Here is an 18,817-nt window from a genome sequence, read left to right as displayed (position 1 = left end):
GATTCTGTGCACAGCTAGGGATACTGAAGTCTGCTGAGTTATTTCTGCCCATCTTTCTCTCTGACCAACTGCTCTCTCTTTTCTCCTATCTTTCATGTCTGTCTTTCTCTGTTACCCATTTCTTCCCCCTGCCATCTCATTATTACTATTGTTATACATTTATTTATACCCCGCCTTTTTCCATGACGGGACTCAAGAAAAGAACCGCTAAACAATAATAGAAAAAGCCGTAATTAAAAAACATTGATAGAATGAAAACACATATATTTAAAGTCCTGTTTAAAACATACAAATAATTACAATAAAAAGAGCACAGCACCTGCCCTTTCATTAAGAGCAGTCAGTTCCCAAAAGCCTGTTAGAACAAGAAAGACTTCACCTGCCAGCGCAAGGACAGAAAGGGGGGAGCCACTCACTTTCACAGTGCAGACGTCCTCTAGCTTTGACTGTGCAAATGTACTCCTGGCCACTGCAGAGACCTGGACATCTCTGTTTAGGGTGGAGTCCGGTAGCATGCCCCAAACTGCAAACCTCTGCCTTCACAGGGAGAGTTACCCCACCCAGAACAGACTGAATTCTTAGTCATTGTTCTGCTTTCCAAATGACCAAAAGTACCTCTGTCTTGTCTGGACTAACTTTCAATTTGTTCAACCTCATCCAATCCATTCCTGAGACAGCTTCCTGGTGACACCAAACCCCAAAACTCCAGACAACCTCTCTCAGCTCCACTTCACAAGAGGGGATGCTGAGGAGTGATCATGTCAACCGTCATTCCAGAGATCCACCAGGGCTTTGACAGAATCACCTGCCAAGGCAATAGGAAACTTCTGGGGCAGACCATCTTAATCGGTCCCCCACCCCTGGAGAGGTTCTCCGTTCCAGAGAATCTAAACCCCTCCTGTAATGATCTGACCATGACAAGGGAAAGGTAGAAATTTCCTCCACTCTGTTAATCACCATCTTCCCATCCTTGTCTTCCCTTTGCGCCTTCCCTGATGTGTCCTTCTCACACTGCCCTCCAGCTGTAGGACACCTTGAAAAGGACACAACAGCTCACGGCCCCCTGTGCCCTTTTTTTGAATTGGCATTTATTATTTTAACTATTTTCAATGCCGCAGTTAATGAACAAGGAGAAGGAGGTCAAGCATAATTCCAGGTGTCTGGAAATGTGTCATTTTTACAACAATGGGGTAATCTGTGCTACAGGGGGAAACCAATTACCGGTAGCTATCTCCCGACATTATTCTAAGCTTAATTGCCTATTATCATAATTAAGTGCCATAAGGACTACACCACAAACTTACATCATTTTTATACCAGTTTAACTGTCATGGCTTCCCTTAGAGAATCCTGGAAACCATAGTTTGCTGGGGTTGCTGAAAATTCTCCAGTGGGGGTCCTTAGCCCTCCTCACACAGCCTTAATTCCTGGTGGATTCCTGGCAGAGAGAAAGATGGTTTATGCCACTTCACTTTGCCATTGTACCATGTCCAAAGGCTTCCATGGTACAATGACAAGTTGGCTGCAGCTGAGGAGACTGGAATGATGTAGGGAGGCCCACTCTGAGAGTGTGGGAGACATTCCTGAGCTTTCTTTTGTTTGGGCTGTCCCTCTCCCTCTACCCCAGGAACACATGCTTTTAATCCCCACCAGAGCCTGTGGCCTCTGAAGGCCTGGGTATCGCTTATAGTGGCAACCCTGGCAAATAGTTGGTCTCCTTGGCTGAGAATTAGTTGCAGAGAAGAGTCAAAGGAGAGGAGAACTAGGTTGCCCTTAACAAAGATGGCTTACCTGAGCCACTGAACAAAAGCTTCCTGCCTGCCTGACCTTGGCTCTGAAGAGTAACCTCAGAGAATACCTCCCTAACCTGGTGCCCTCCAGATGTTTTTGTTGGACCAAGTGATTGGAAGCCGTAAGTCCAAAACATCTGCAGGGCATCATGTTGACAAAGGCTGCCCCTCGGTGACCTCACATTCCACACCAAAGCCACAAGAATCCTTGACACGTCACATTAAGTAAATTGTCTGTCTGAGGAATTCCCAGTCTTTGATGTGATGCATATCTTTGGGTAAGCGTCATGTCCAACCCAGCCTTGCTTGACCCAGAGTTTACCTTTTTCTTTTTCTTTCCATTATGGGTGGCAAGTATTTGTGGTAAGTTTTGAAACGTATGAGTTCTCCATAACGGTGCCCTCTGCCCCTGGAAAATCTAAAATGCAGCCCCACTAGATTCTCTGGTCTCCTTTATGCTGATCTGCTACAATCGATGCTCAAAAGTCTCGTTTTTCACCAGAAGAAGAAGAAGAAGAAGAAGAAGAAGAAGAAGAAGAAGGAGAAGAAGAAGAAGAGGAGTTTGGATTTGATATCCCGCTTTATCACTACCTGAAGGAGTCTCAAAGCGGCTAACATTCTCCTTTCCCTTCCTCCCCCACAACAAACACTCTGTGAGGTGAGTGGGGCTGAGAGACTTCAAAGAAGTGTGACTGGCCCAAGGTCACCCAGCAGCTGCATGTGGAGGAGCGGAGACGCAAACCCGGTTCCCCAGATTATGAGACTACCGCTCTTAACCACTACACCACACTGGCTCCTGCATTCCCCCTGCACTACAGCTCTGTGCACAGTGGAAGGGCTTTTGGTGGAAGCTGGCCTGTCCTGACATATTCTTCCATCAAAGTTTTGGAAAGCTTTCTCTGGAGTGGAACACTGCGTCGGTCCTGTATACCTGAAGGAGCGTCTCCACCCCCATCGTTCAGCCCAGACGCTGAGATCCAGCGCTGAGGGCCTTCTGGCGGTTCCCTCATTGCAAGAAGTGAGGTTACAGGGAACCAGGCAGAGGGCCTTCTTGGTAGTGGTGCCCACCCTTCAGATGTGAAAGAAATAAGCAGCTATCTTCTTTTTAAAAGACATCTGAAGGCAGCCCTGTTTAGGGAAGTTTTTAATATGTAATGCTGTATTGTTTTTAACACTTGATTGGAAGCCGCCCAGAGTGGCTGGGGAAACTTAGCCAGATGGGCGGGGTATAAGTAATAATAAATTATTATTACTATTACTATTACTATTACTATTACTATTATTATTATTATTATTATTATTATTATTATTAGAGAGCCAGCATGGGACCATGGATAAGGAGCAGGGGAGAGACGGAGGCAGAACAAGCACAGGCTTCCCAGCCTTTCAGGCCTGCCTTGCAAATGTTCCTCTCTTTCGTGCTATCATTCATAGCTAGGCAGGTTTCAGCATGAGAGCCCAGCTTTCTTGGTGGTGGTTCCAAGACCTTGAAACGTGCTCCCCATGGAGATCTGCTTGGCTTCTCTTTCTTTTCAGACAAAGTGAAAACATTTTGATACATACAGGAGTTTAATATTTTGTTTTGCTGACATTTTTAATTATGAATCTCCTCAGCAAGGGTATTCCACAATTTTGGCACTGCCACCAATAAGTGTTTCAGATCTGTAGTTTTAATGCTGCATATGCTGTTGTAATGTTGTTTGTTTTCTGCTGGTAAGCTGCTCTTTGTTTTAGTCAAAGAGTGGGATAATAGACAGGCAAATCAAATTTCCAGGTTTTGATATGTAATCTTGAGGGCTGGGAACTTGTGTAAGCTAACATGCTGAGGCGTTTAATAGGTGGCAGCAGCTGATGGCCCTGACCCAAGTTAACAGACCCAAGCATACCTGGCCCTGGCCCAAGCGTACCTGTTGTGAGATTGATGCTGAGCACAGCAAATGTTCTTTAGAAAGAGGTGTGGCTGCAAAAGCACATAGGTAGCCTGCATACAGGAATCTGGGAGTGGAATGCTTGAAAACTAGGGCCACTTGAAAATGCTTTGGCAATAAAGGACACTCTGCCATAAAGTGGTGTTATGTGAACTTCAGTGGAATCGACCTTGATACATGTCTCCAAGAATGCTAGCTATAGCCATATCTGGATCAGGATGGCTTAGCCAATGTAGTTCATGCAGTGGTAACCTTGAGACTGGATGACTTCAATGTGGTCTGTGTAGGACCACCCCTGGACCTGATCCGGAAGCTCCAGCTGGCGGTAGGCAGTGCCTGGTTCAAGGCTCTTGTGCTGATATACAGAGCCCTGAACAACTTTGGTCCAGGATGCCCTAAGGACCACCCTTATATCCAAGCCTGGTCATCCGAGATCATCCAGAGGAGCTTTGTTGTTCCCCATGCCTCAGATGTCTGCCCGGGTTTAGCTAGAAGTTGGGCACTTAGTGTTGCCAGTCCTATGCTGTGTGGAACTGTCCTCCAGCAGAGGCACAAGCCTCCCTTTGGCCTTCCAAGTATCTCTTGAAGACCTTCTTATGTGGACAGGACTTTTGCACCTGTTTAATTTTTATTTTTGACTGGCCAGTCATCTTAGCGATTATCTGTATCTTTATATTTAAAATTGTGTTTTATGTTTTGACATATTATACCATCTTTATATTTTATGATATGATGGTATTAAAATGGTTTTATAAATACAACAGTGCAGTGAGAGATCTCAAGATGAAACTAAGCCACAGCAGAGTCTCCTTGTTAGGCAAAATGTAATTTTTTCCTTGATAGGCTTTTTTTGCTCACTTTTATTATCAGTCCTGTGTTTATTACAGCTAGCTGGCCAATGAGGCAAAATACAAAGTATAAAATACAAAATAACAACCTCAATAAAAACCAATTTTTAAAAGAGAAACAAGCTAAAAATTAATGATCAAAGCAGGTCCAGGAAACAAGAGAAGATACAGATATTTTGGCAGCTGCTCGGTCATCAAATAATTGGTCTCCTCAAGGAAGTTACTTAGAAGGGTCTCTAAGGATTGGCCAGGATACTTTATCATAAGAGGGGATATATTAGGCATTCTCCAACCCCCTTCTGGCGGTTCCCTCACTGTGAGAAGCCAAGTTACAGGGAACCAGGCATAGGGCCTTCTCAGTAGTGGCGCCCTCCCTGTGGAACGTCCTCCGACCAGATGTCAAAGAGAACAACAATTACCAGACTTTAGAAGACATCTGAAGGCAGCCCTGTTTAGGGAAGCTTTTAATGTTTGATTATAGTATTTTAATATTTTTTGGAAGCCGCCCAGAGTGGCTGGGGAAGCCCAGCCAGACGGGCGGGGTATAAATAATAAATTTATTATTATTATTATTATTATTATTATTATTATTATTATTATTATTATTAAAAACTACAGTAAAACAACACATGAGAGACTATTTCAGCCTTTCAGTAAATTAGAACAAATCTGTCTTCTGAAAATGAAACAGTAAAATGAATCAATAAAATAGCTCTTCTTGAAAAATTAAATATGGCATGCAGTTATTGGATCAGGCCCAATGATAAGCACTGGACTGACTCAACTAAAGCTTTTATAACGGAAGGTGGTTGCTTTAAAATCTCTGATAGTTGGTCGCTATTGGGAATTTGAGTGAAAGTTGGTGGAAATGTGTCTCTCACATACCTGACTTGCTGAAGGAGAGTTTTTTGGTGCAAATCTGACTAGAGAATGAGAAGCTTGTCTTTTTCAACAAATGTAAGGGTTATTGTTGCTTTTGGAGTGACATTACTTTTCAACAGTTGCTTAGGCTCAGCTTGTATAAAAAGTCCCTGGAATCTCCAATCCATATTAAAAGCAGTGGTGTTGAATGGGGAAATGGGATGGCATTTTGATGCCAACAATGCGTAGACGCTTCAGAAAACATGTATGCCTGAGGGCTGATCCCTTCAGTTTGGAAGCACCCTCAAAACAGATCATGCTGGACTTAGAATCATAGAATCCTAGAATCCTAGAGTTGGAAGAGACCACAAGGGCCATCGAGTCCAACCCCCTGCCAAGCAGGAAACACCATCAGAGCACTCCTGACATATGGTTGTCAAGCCTCTGCTTAAAGACCTCCAAAGTAGGAGACTCCACCACACTCCTTGGCAGCAAATTCCACTGTCGAACAGCTCTTACTGTCAGGAAGTTCTTCCTAATGTTTAGATGGAATCTTCTTTCTTGTAGTTTGGATCCATTGCTCCGTGTCCGCTTCTCTGGAGCAGCAGAAAACAACCTTTCTCCCTCCTCTATGTGACATCCTTTTATATATTTGAACATGGCTATCATATCACCCCTTAACCTCCTCTTCTCCAGGCTAAACATGCCCAGCTCCCTTAACCGTTCCTCATAAGGCATCGTTTCCAGGCCTTTGACCATTTTGGTTGCCCTCCTCTGGACACGTTCCAGTTTGTCAGTGTTCTTCTTGAATTGTGGTGCCCAGAACTGGACACAGTACTCCAGGTGAGGTCTGACCAGAGCAGAATACAGTGGCACTATTACTTCCCTTGATCTAGATGCTATACTCCTATTGATGCAGCCCAGAATTGCATTGGCTTTTTTAGCTGCCGCGTCACACTGTTGGCTCATGTCAAGTTTGTGGTCAACCAAGACTCCTAGATTCTTTTCACATGTACTGCTCTCAAGCCAGGTGTCACCCATCTTGTATTTGTGCCTCTCATTTTTTTTGCCCAAGTGCAATACTTTACATTTCTCCCTGTTAAAATTCATCTTGCTTGTTTTGGCCCAGTTCTCTAATCTGTCAAGGTCGTTTTGAAGTGTGATCCTGTCCTCTGGGGTGTTAGCCACCCCTCCCAGTTTGGTGTCATCTGCAAATTTGATCAGGATGCCCTTGAGTCCATCATCCAAGTCATTGATAAAGATGTTGAATAAGACCGGGCCCAAGACAGAACCCTGTGGCACCCCACTAGTCACTCTTCTCCAGGATGAAGAGGAACCATTGATGAGCACTCTTTGGGTTCGGTCAGTCAGCCAGTTACAAATCCACTGAGTGGTAGCATAGTCAAGACCGCATTTTACCAGTTTCTTTACAAGAATATCATGGGGCACCTTGTCAAATGCCTTGCTGAAATCAAGGTAGGCTACATCCACTGCGTTCCCTTCATCTACCAGGCTTGTAATTCTGTCAAAAAACGAGATCAGGTTAGTCTGACATGACTTATTTTTCAGAAATCCATGCTGACTATTGGTGATCACAGCATTCCTTTCTAGGTGCGCACAGACTGTTTGCTTAATGATCTGCTCCAGAATCTTCCCTGGTATTGATGTCAGACTGACTGGGCAGTAATTATTTGGGTCCTCTCTTTTCCCCTTTTTGAAAATAGGGACAACATTTGCCCTCCTCCAGTCTGCCGGGACTTCGCCTGTTCTCCAGGAATTCTCAAAGATGACTGCCAGTGGTTCTGAGATCACATCTGCCAGTTCTTTTAATACTCTTGGATGCAGTTCATCTGGCCCTGGAGACTTGAATACATCTAAACTAGCCAAATATTCTTGTACTATCTCCTTAGTTATTCTGGGCTGTGTTTCCTTTGCTGAATCATTTGCTTCAAATTCTTCAGGTCGGGCATTGTCTTCTTTATCGGAGAAGACTGAGGCAAAGAAGGCATTGAGGAGTTCAGCCCTTTCTGTGTCCCCTGTTTGCATTTCACCATCTTCTCCTCTGAGTGACCCCACTGTTTCTTTGTTCTTCCTTTTGCTACGAACATACCCATAGAAGCCTTTTTTGTTGCTTCTCTAGCAACCTCTCTAGCAAGCCTGAGTTCATTCTGTGCTTTAGCTTTTCTGACTTTGTGTCTACACGTGCTGGCTATTTGTTTGAATTCCTCTTTGGTGGTTTCCCCCCTTTTCCATTTTTTGTACACATCCTTTTTTAATGTTAACTCAGTTAAAAGTTCTTTAGATAGCCACCCTGGCTTCTTTAGGCACCTTCCATGTTTCCGTCTCATTGGTATTGCCTGACGTTGTTCTTTTAGTATCTCCCTCTTAACAAACTCCCAGCCATCATGAACTCCCTTTCCTTTTAGTATTACTGTCCATGGGATCTCACCCAGCACTTCCCTAAGTTTTATGAAGTCGGCTTTCTTAAAGTCAAGAAATTGAGTCCTAGTATGCTTGGCTGCTCCTTTCCGCTGTATAGTAAACTTCAGAAGAGCATGATCACTCGCGCCTAATGATCCTTCCACTTCTACCCCACTAACCAGGTCATCAACATTGGTTAGGACCAGATCTAAAATGGCTGTTCCTCTTGTTGCTTCTCCCACTTTCTGGACAATGAAGTTGTCTGCAAGGCCAGTGAGGAATCTGTTTGACCTTATGCTCTTGGCTGAGTTTGACATCCAACAAATATCCGGGTAATTGATGGACCAATGACCCTGCATGGTATAAAGCAGCTTCCTTGTGTTCCTATACGAAGCAATATCTTTTGCTGGACTTAACTGGGGCTAGACGTTTAACATGGTGATGCGGCAGATAGAGTTCCTCACTTGCAATCAAGTACTTGCCTTGGCACCTCTTTGCTTACCTGGAGTGACCTCATAGTATGTGAAGCCTTAATTAATTTCATTGTGCCTTGACTTGCAGTAATCTCCTCAATGTTTGCATGATTACTAAAGGATTTATGTGAAGGTGCTGAAGAGTTTACTGAAGAACGTGCAGATGGGCAGCCTTCCCAAGCCTTCTTAGGAGATCCTATCAGCTCCATGATGGGTGTTTTCTCTTCCTACCCAACTTGGCCACCCACATCTGTGGATACAGTTCCCAGCACCCCATAATTGATAATTTTTGGACCAGTGAGTGTGTTTCAGAGAGTGCTGTGGCCGCCAGTTAAAAACAGCTGCTGTGGGAGGCGTTGGCAAAGCGTTCCTTGCTGGTGCACATATGGGGCATGTTGCACCGTGGGGTGTACTATCAGAGTGACCCCCAGCCACTCAAGCTAAATGGGGCTGCAGTGTGCCACTTGCCTGGCCGACAGTGGGGAGCTTGGCTGGGCAATGCCGCCCTGCTTTGATGGGCACACTCGCAAAATAATGACTGAACATAACATTTTTAGGCACCAGTGGGCAAAAGGGGAAGTGACTTAAATTTTACTCCCTGGGTCTTCTGCTTGCCTTCCAGTTTGATGAACACAACACAGCTGTGAAAGGCCCTAAAACTGCTGGGTGAAAGGCACCAGAAAGCCAGATGTGTTTTGGTAGATGCAGTAATTACGTTGCTTAAGGTGTGATGATTCTCTAGATCAGTGTTTCCCAACCCTTTTTGGGCAACGGCACACCTGTTTAATGAAAAAAATCTCGCGGCACACCACCATTACAGCCCCGTGACGTCAGCGCGCAGCGTCACGCCGGAGGGACGCACGAAAGTGAAAGTTTTTTCCCTCCCCCTTGCCGGGGAACCTCCAAGCTTTGGGGGTGGGAGGAGGCAGCAGAGCGAGGGACTGAGGGACGGCGGCAACTGAGGCGGCGGCGGCGGCTGTTGTGGTGGTGGCGGCGATAGCGGGCGGAGGAGGGGGCGGCGGCGGGGCTTGAGGAGCCGTCGCCGGGAGTTGCTGCTGCTGTTGTTGCTGCTGCTGCCCGGACATGCCGGCCTCCTCCTCCTCCGCTGTCTCGCGCTCCTCCCTTTTGCACGCGCTGCCCCGCCGCTCGGCACCACCACCGCGGAGCCGCCCCCGGCTCGACGCGGATCCTCGCCGCCGCCGCCTCTCACCGCCTGACTCGCCCGCCTCCCTCCCACGGCACACCAGCCAACGTCTCACGGCACAGTAGTGTGCCGCGGAACACCGGTTGGGAAACACTGCTCTAGATTAAATCTTTTTTGAATGTATGTATACCTGGGACGTGGGTGGCACTGTGGTCTAAACCACTGAGCCTCTTGGGCTTGCCAATCAGAAGGTCGGTGGTTCGAATCCCCGCGATGGAGTGAGCTCCCATTGCTCGGTCCCAGCTCCTGCCAACCTAGCAGTTCAAAAGCAAAATAATGTCAAAGTGCAAGTGGATAAATAGGTACCACTCCGGCAGGAAGGTAAACGGCATTTCTGTGCGCTGCTCTGGTTTCGGTGTTCCATTGTGCCAGAAGTGGCTTAGTCATTCTGGCCACATGACCCGGAAAAATTGTCTGTGGACAAACGCTGGCTCCCTGGGCCTGTAAAGTGAGATGAGCGCCGCAACCCCGGAGTCGTCTGTGACTGGACTTAACTGTCAGGGGTCCTTTACCTTTTTTTGAATACCTGGTGTTTATCTTAATAAACACCCAAATCTTAGTAAAATACATTTTTGGTAAGAGAGAGAATAAGAAAGAGATGGCCACATCTAATGGGGAAAGTTTAGAATTTAAATAATAATAATAATTGATAGTTTATTGTTGTTTGAAAACATATTATTTTTGTTTTTCAACAGATATTCATTTCTTTACTGTATGCAACTCTGAATATTCTTGCAGAGGGAGACTTAACAAGTATTAGAAATTAAATAAGCATTTATTGGGGATGCAATTCCTTCCCATTTAGCTTATGTGGTTACTTGTTTTAGGCTAAAACAACATAAATCTACCATGGCACAAACTTTCCTGAACTTGAGCCCACTTTGTCTGACAAAATGGGGTCCACAAAAGCTTCTGCTGTAATCAGTGTGTTAGTTTTTCAGGTGCCACAGGACTCCTTGTTGTCCTAGCTGCCAGAATCTCACCCAGCTCTGACGAAACATTTTGAAAATTCTGAAAAAAAACATTTTCAGCTGCAGTCTGTACATGGAAATAATCCTCACTGAACTCAGCGGAGCTTACTTCTGCGAAGAGATGTATAGGATTGTGCTTCCAAAGCTAACGTCTACATTTATGGGCAGATGTGACCTTCTGCATCTCAGACCATAATCCTTAAAATAGTTTTGTAAAGTGGGTACAGCCTTCACAATGTTTGGGAATAAAACTCCCATAGACTCCCACACTGACTGACTGGGGCTAATGGGAGTTTAGTCCACTCCAAAGCATCTGGAGGGTGTTAGATTGGGTAAGACTGGGCGATGAAACCACTCCCATTTTGCAGATTGGGCAAGTGAGGCTGAGAAAATTAGGTCCCAGATTTATTCCCATTAGGTGTTATAAATTGGTCTTCAACTAGTGGGTCACGGCCTGATCCAAGGTGGGTTGCAACAGGAGTGCTACCACCACGCAAATGTATGGTAAATGATTAAGAAATGGGTCCCTCAGTGCATGTTTGGGTTAAACGTGGGTCCTGAGTCTGAAAAGGTTGAAGATATCTGGTATAAATAGCCCTCTGTGACTGGAAGAGTTTGTATTATCAGTCCACTAAAACAAGAGACTGCGATCTACTCACAGACTTAAAAACTGGCAGTGTTGAGTTTTTTTTAGGGTGAAGGAAACTCCTGTTTTTTTTAGGGGTGCAGGGCAATCTTGTTGAGCTTTTCTTTTGGGAGCCAGTGATCTACCAGAGGCGTCCAGTGATCTACCGGTAGATCACGATCTACTTGTTGGACATGCCTGCACTAAAATATATTGCTCTTTTCATTTTCTGTGTCTGATATTTTTTGAGATAAAGATATAAGGGTCATAATTTCCTATTCCTATTGTAAATAATTCCCTTTAAGCAAGTTCATGTCTCCCATGAGAAATTTGATTCCAAAGGAGTCAAAAACAAAGTATTATTGCACTATCTTATAATGCAATCCTATGCAATGAATCCCATGCAATACTATATAGGCCTATTCTGAAATACATTCCATTGAATCCAATTGGGCTCACTCCCAGGTAACTTGGCATAGGGTTGCAGCCTTAGAAACTTACTTTGTCCAATCTGAACTGTTTTGGGGGTGTCAGGTGAATGAGAGCAGATCCCGGCTAAAATCTTCAATATTCTGTTGGGGAGGATTTTGGGAAGAGAGAGAGCCATAAAGAATGTTTGCAGTTGCTTTTTTATAGCCAAGGGAAGCATAGCTATATCAAGGGTTAGATATTAGATTATAAAGTCCTTGGGAAAGGAAGTGGATTTGAACAGTGCCTGAGCTGATGGCGCTCTCTTCCTGGAACGGAGCCTCATCAGCTTTGAACAATACTGCAGAATACAGTTACGTGTGGCCAAAAATGGGGAAATACGTCACTGCATAAATTTGCATATGTTAATTTATATGTGTAGATGCGAATTTAGAAATAATTACTATAATTCAAAATAGACATACTGTTAAGTTGTGGGTGAACATATCAGACGACACAGCAATTCTTCAAACAGCTCTTGTTTATTCACAGGCCAGAACAGAACTGAACTGAAGGGTTCAGTCAGCCTGCTTATATAGAGCTCCAGTACAACGTAACTGTAACAATTTTCTAAAACTATCCAATCACTGAACGTCACTTTCGATTCCTTATTTGCATAACTATCTACAGTATCCCCCTGCTGGCCCAGGATGAGAACTTCAGTACATAACACATACAGTCCATCTCACCCTCGTGGAGAAGACATTAGGCATTAGGGGCCTACTTAGTCTGCTGTCCAAGGAGGGGCCACTTCAAGGCTTTCCCTGCCTTCCTTATGTAAAACCCTTTCAAACAGAGAACTGTTCATTGACAGCCTTTCAAATAGAGGACTGTCCTCTCTGAAGTTGGGCAAATGGCCACTTTATAGATTATGGATCAGGAACCTAAGACTTTGTGTTTTGTGTGCTCCATATTCCCCGGCTACTTGTGCTTTCCTCATAAAAATGAGATCCTTGTTTTAGTTAAGTTCCTAGTTCTCATGTGGTTACATTCTAAAATGCAGTGATCCAAAAGGTGCACAGAACCCAGCTATGTTCTACTCAGGCTGATTTGGTTAAAATTAATGGACCTAACTTAACCATGTTGATTAATAATTTCAGTTTCATTTATGACTAATGCTGGATACAATCCTTAGTTTATTTTTATTTAGACTTCTTCAATTCCTGGAACTTGTGGTGGGTCACAATATGAAAATGCATATCAAAATTTTAATCCAGACATGAGAAAACTCCCCCCCCCAGTGAAAAGCCTTCCTCCAGCCCCCAGAAGCCCAGCTGATTAGACAAGTCTTTGTAGTGAGCCTAAGAGGAGAGAGCTCCACGGTGGTGCGCAGCCCATCACAAACAACTCCCGTCTTTGTGTATTCTTGCAACCCAAAATTGGCACAGAAGTGGAATAATCTGACTCAAAAAACCAAAACACATTATATAAATGCTAAGCATTGTTATGTGTGAGGTTTATGCAAATATGACAAACGGGAATCCTTTCATTCTCCTCCAAAAAGCCCTAGAGAAGTGAGTCAACAGAGCAATCAGCCAACTTCCCAGGAGGCTTATAAACCACTCTCTTGATTTTAAAAAAACATATATTCCCTTCCAGGATGATGTGGTACATTCTTTCGGAGGCGTTCTCTGCCCGGCCCCCAACTTTTAAAGATCCACACCTTTCCCTAATGAGGAAGCCAAGTCCAAAGGTGTGTTGGTGGCAGCAGCGTCTGTTGCAGAACAATGCCTTGCAAAAGTGGAGGCACTTTCCCGCTGATCTATCCATCTAAACATGATGTGGTCCTGAGAGTATTTCTGCAAAAGGAACTGTGGCTGCAATTTATTTATTTATTTCGTAAGAATGATCTTGTTATGAGCTGGGGTGGGGAAGAGGGGTGAGGCCAAATGCCTCGATCCAGCATGGATTCAGTTGCTGGAATAGCCAGCCCTGCCTGCTAATGGTCTGCTAAATATGGGTCCGTAAGGGAACAAAGGGAGTGGCTCTGTGCCAGAGGACAAATGGGTGGGCTTCCCTCTCTGGCCAGTTAGAAAGACAAAAGGTCAGAGTTCAGAGTGGAGTTATGTGAGCTGGAAGCCGGATGCAAAAGCTGCTGGCTGGAAAGTCAGACAGATAGACAGGCATGCTGGAGAGCCAGATTTCTGCTAGAATCCAAAGCTGGGGCTGTGCGAGAAGCAGGACCTTTTGGGGGGCTTGATGCTGCGAGCCCCTCCATTGTAGGCTCAGGCTGTGTATATGTGTAAACAAACCCTATATCATAAAGACACTACAGTCTCTGTTGTGCCTCCTTCCAAAAGGAGACAGGAACCCCGGGTAAGTGCCTGGAATCCCTGCTCAGAGATTGGGATGGCAGGCAACCAGATAAACCACTCAATTGTACACCCTCAAGGTACAAGGAAAGCCCAGCCTTTCCTCTAAACCCTGAGATCTTTAACTACTGAAATGAAACAACCTAGGAATCAACAGCTGATAGATCATGAACCCTGTCTAACTGAGCTACAATGGCGCTGTGGTCTAAACCACTGAGCCTAAGGCTTGCAGATCGGAAGGTTGGCAGTTTGAATCCCTGCTACGGGGTGAGCTCCCGTTGCTCCGTCCCAGCTCCTGCCAACCTAGCAGTTCGAAAGCACGCAGTGGCAAGTAGGTAAATAGGTACCGCTCTGGCGGGAAGGTAAACGGCATTTCCGTGCGCTGCTCTGGTTTGCCAGAAGCGGCTTAGTCATGTTGGCCACATGAACCCGGAAAAACTATTTGCGGACAAACTCCGGCTCCCTCAGCCAGTAAAGTGAGATGAGCGCCACAACCCCAGAGTCGTTCATGACTGGACTTAACTGTCAGGGGTCGTTTACCTTTTTTTTTTTACACAAGATCTAGAAAACTCTCTCTCTCTCTCTCTCTCTCTCTCTCTCTCTCTCTCTGTGTGTGTGTGTGTGTGTGTGTGTCTGTGTGTGTCTGTGTGTGTATGTAAAAGGCATTTTAATTAACTGGTATACAATACTGTGCTTTGATTCTGGTTATATGTTGCAACATCTTTTTGACTGGAAATATTGGGGGGGGGCACTGAGAGCAATGTGGTGCATAATCATTCTTTTCTTAGAAATTGTGGTTCGCGGTCTTTGACCACAGTACGTATACAGAGCTGTTCTCTGACTGTTTCTATTTCATTTCCCAGCTAAATTAACCAGCGTACATCAATGAGGAGTCCAGGCATGTCTGTGTTTAAACAACAGAAAGTAGAGGACATTTATGAAATTGGCGAAGAGCTAGGAAGGTAAGCCTGAATTTTTCCTGCTCCTCTGTGCAAATGTCACATGCGAGCTCCCTTAGCCATTGGCTGCACTGCTGAGATGTCATGGAATGTTCACAAATAGATGCAAACTGTGCTGTTCTAACATTAGACAAAGTTTGTGGCAGTTTCAGTAAAATACATTGCATAGAGGTGTACCGTTTATACTCCATCTCAATTTCTGGTTAAACAGCAGTTGGTTTATGTATGAGGGCCAAAGAATATGTTACTTTAGTCACAGGGAGGGTGTGTGTGTGTGTGTGTGTGTGTGTGTGTGTGTGTGTGTGAAAGAGAGAGACAGAGAACAAACTGGGTTGGGACCATGGTGTGAAGGGGAGGGGGCTTCAACCCTTTGCCCCCTGCTGCAGTCCTATTCTGCATCAGGGACCCACTGCCTGCTATCTGTATGGGGCCAGGAGGTGTGTGGAAGCTCTCGTTCACTCCTGCTTACCTATTTAAAAAGTCAGGATGAATGAACTTATTTTAGTCTGCCTAGCTTTTCTCGGAAGCCACAGTCAGACATATTTCATCAAGGTTTGTGGTGGTTTTATCTTCTGAAGTAGACTTGAGCATGGCAGAATATGAATGCATAAACGTAGAGTAAATTAGTCATAATTTAAGAATCTTTGGGTCCCAACAAGCAAACTCTGTGGGACAAGAGGTATCGCTTGATATCTCACCTGTGGGAATGCACTCCACTGAATCAACTACATTTCAGGGAACTGGAATTCTGGCTCTTTGGTTTCCCATCTCTCATTCACAACCTGTGATATAACTTTGACGTCAAGCAGTAGGGAATGCCTGTGTGAACTAACCCCATGTTTCCTCCCCTGATGCGCAGGGACCCAGTCACAAAGGCCCACCTTGAGACGCGCTGTGAGGGTACAGGGTGTGACCCAGGCAAGCAGCCGCTTGCTTCATTCATACTTTCAGTTCTGTAAACAAGATTGTTTTACGTTGTTGTCAGGTCACAGCCTCTTCACTCTGCATTTGAAACTATTTAAGGTGCTGATAGGTGTGTCTGGTGGTTAAGGAGACTTATGTCAAGATACCTTCAGAATATGCATCACTTGCACGGAACAAAACAGGTTTTTGGTAAAACAGTTGTCAGGGATTATAAAAACCCGCTGCATCTTGTTGTTCTACAGGCAGAACTAAACTGCTACCCCATTTGCAGGAAGGGAGGGGCTGCAGCTTTCCTTTTCCATGCTGCTTATTAAAGATTTACTTTAGGCCAGTTATGTGTTGGCTACTGTATAGATGTGACATGGCTCCTCCCTAGTAAGCTTGCATCAGGGATGCTGAAACCTCACTTTGGGGTGGGGTGGGGGCTAATGTGGCCTTCAGTTATTTTCCCCTGTCTCTCCCAAGACACCACTGCAAGAAGATTACTTAAAAAAAACAATTTGACACTGCTCTGGTGTGGGTGGAGATGTTTATAGCTCTATGCCAGTGGTTTTCAACCAGTGTGCCATGGAACCCTGGGGTGCCTTGAATGATGGTCGGGGTGCCACAGTCAACACTGGCCTCTGTCCCTCTTTCCTTTCCTCTCTCCTCTGATGCCTCTTGCGCCTCTGCCTCGCAAAGGCTTGTGCAGCAGCCCTGGCTACAAGATCCCCAGGCGAATGATACCAGGGGGTGCTGGTTGCCAGGAGCTGAGGTGGGCTTGGAGTAAGCAAGTGAGCGGGTGAGGGAGGCAAGCAAGTCAGTCCACCAGCCCTTGCTGTTGGGAATGGACAGACAAGTGGGAGGCCAGGCGGGTGCTGCCCTGGCCTTTCTTGTGCTTGCTGTGTGCAAGGCCTGCCTGGGAGCTGAGTGCCTGGTGCCAAAGGGGAGCCCTTCTGCCATGCAGCCCCAGCAGTGCCCGCTGCTGTCACTGCTGCCTCCCAAGGTGAATAAGGTGCTGGCTCCACATTCACCTTGGGCCAGTCACCGTTGGGCCACTAAGGATGGGGGCATCCTCTGCCAGGCCCCTGTGGGGCAGTGTGAGAAGGCACCTCTCTTGGGGGGGGCAGAAGCAGTGGCTGCTGGGATAACTCCCAAGGAGAGGGGATGGGAGAGATGACTGAGGAAACACCCCACAAGGGAGGGTGTTCAAAAATGGGCGACATACCGTATTTTTCGCACCATAGGACGCACCGGACAATAAGACACACCTTGTTTTAGAGGGGGGAGAACAAGAAAAAAAAATCTCCCCCTCTCTGCCCAGTGCCCCTTCAGTGAAGCGGCAGGAGGCGCTGCGCAGAGAGGGGGAGAATTTCCCCCCTCTTGTTTTCCCCTCTAAAACAAGGTGCGGTTTAAGGTGCCTTCAGGCAGCTACCTTGGAAGCCTGGAGAGCGAGAGGGGTCGGTGCGCACCGACCCCTCTCGCTCTCCAGGCTTCAGGTTCCTTTTGACCTCCTCTTTGGGGCTGGCGGGGGGAAGCCCACCACCAGCCCCAAAGAGCAGGTCAGGGAGCAGCGGAAAGGTGCAGCGGAGGGGCTCCTGCCATAGCCTTACGTCACCTCTCCAGCCGGGAGAGGGTCACGGGGGGCTTCTTTAGCCCCTCACGAGCTCTCCCGGCTGGAGAGGTGGCGCACAGCTAAAGAGGCTGCTGCAACAGCCGCGTGTCACCTCTCCAGCTGGCAGAGGGTCGCGGGGCTATGCCGTCTTCGCTCCATAGGATGCACACACATTTCCCCTTCATTTTTGAAGGGGAAAAAGTGCGTCCTATAGAGCGAAAAATACGGTAACTGGGCTCCTGAGCCCCACAGGAGTGCTGCAGAAAAAATGTAGTTGGTCAAGCGAACCGTGGACTCCAAAAGGTTGAAATCCTGTGGTTTGTGCAACCAAGAGAAAAGATGTGGATGTGACCCTGTGGCCACTTGGTTTAGCTGGGGCTGATGGATGGCCAAGATGCCAGATCACAGAAGCAGCACCTCTGTCATTGATTCTGTATTACTACTACTACTACTCTGGGCAAGTGAGCCCTGAGATCTTGGGCAGGAGTTGTTCTGATGCTTCTCTGCCTGTGGCAGCTTCATGTTCCAGACCAGCCCTAGATCAGATCCTGGTCCCTCTAAGCTTCATCCTCTCAGCCATGTATTCGCACAGGACATCCCTGATGAAGCTGTGGCAGGAAATGCTCTTTCAACTTGTAATCTTGCTGAGATGTCTGTCAGCATCTGATTCAGCGAAGTGAATCAGCCTATCAAAAATGAAATGGCTTATTTGTTTGCTTTTTTGCTTCTGAGTTTTCTGCTAAAAGCACCCAAGGTGGTGGTTGTCAATTAAACTGTTGTAGAATCTGCTCATTTAAGCACAATAAACTTAATTAAATAAAAGTATGCACTCCCCGCCAAAGCAGAGGGCTAGCGAGGAGAGATGATTGCCTTAATTTGATTTGGAAGGTGCATGAGCCATATTTAATTTCTTTCCAATAATATGATTTTTTACAACAAGTTTTCTAAAAATGTCTAAAGCACGAAACAACAATAAAGATTTGATTCTCGTTCCATTTCAGCAGCAGCCTTTGTCAACCTGGTGCCCTTCACATGTTTTGGATTTGAGTCCTGCGGGGTCAGATGGATTCTCTTGGCCCTGATCCAGCTAATTCAGGGCTTTTCTGATGTCCTATAAAGCAGCAAAAGAGAAATCAAAGCATCCTCTTTTGCCACTCAGCCGGTAAATAAAAAAATATTCCAGCGGCATGGCTTCTTGAGGCCCATTGTTTATGGAATAATTGCTTTTGCCATTGCACTAATATTTTGGAAATATTGACAACTTCTCTGAGTAGCTGATAGCTGATTTTTACAGTGTCTGGAATGAAAAGTCAAGAGGGTTGTGAATAGTGGCAGCAGCAGCATTGAAATGACTGCTGCTTGTGCCTGGGAGCTTGACATGATTTGTCAGCTCTGGACACGACTAATGCCTTGGGATCTAAAATCATCCTCCAGCCCCG

General features: G+C 45.8%; 1 protein-coding gene across 4 annotated transcripts in view; it reads left to right on the top strand.

Annotated features, from left to right (window-relative positions):
• DAPK2 (death associated protein kinase 2) overlaps nucleotides 1-18,817 on the top strand; it is a 59,470-nt gene that overhangs the window by 4,982 nt on the left and 35,671 nt on the right. For 3 of the 4 annotated variants that reach the window (XM_082198619.1, XM_082198616.1, XM_082198617.1), the window contains one exon: nucleotides 14,765-14,863. In XM_082198619.1, coding sequence (XP_082054745.1) covers nucleotides 14,787-14,863 — 77 coding nt within the window. In that variant the 5' untranslated portion in view covers nucleotides 14,765-14,786. Of the gene's footprint in view, nucleotides 1-14,764; nucleotides 14,864-18,426; nucleotides 18,541-18,817 lie in introns of those variants that run through there. The other variant, XM_082198618.1, reaches the window with a different exon arrangement.

The sequence above is a fragment of the Podarcis vaucheri genome (assembly GCF_965113315.1).
Source record: "Podarcis vaucheri genome assembly, chromosome: 14".
Taxonomy (NCBI): Eukaryota; Metazoa; Chordata; class Lepidosauria; order Squamata; family Lacertidae; genus Podarcis; species Podarcis vaucheri.
The sequence above is the reverse complement of the archived record's forward strand: the minus strand, read 5'-3'. Positions and strand labels throughout refer to the sequence as shown.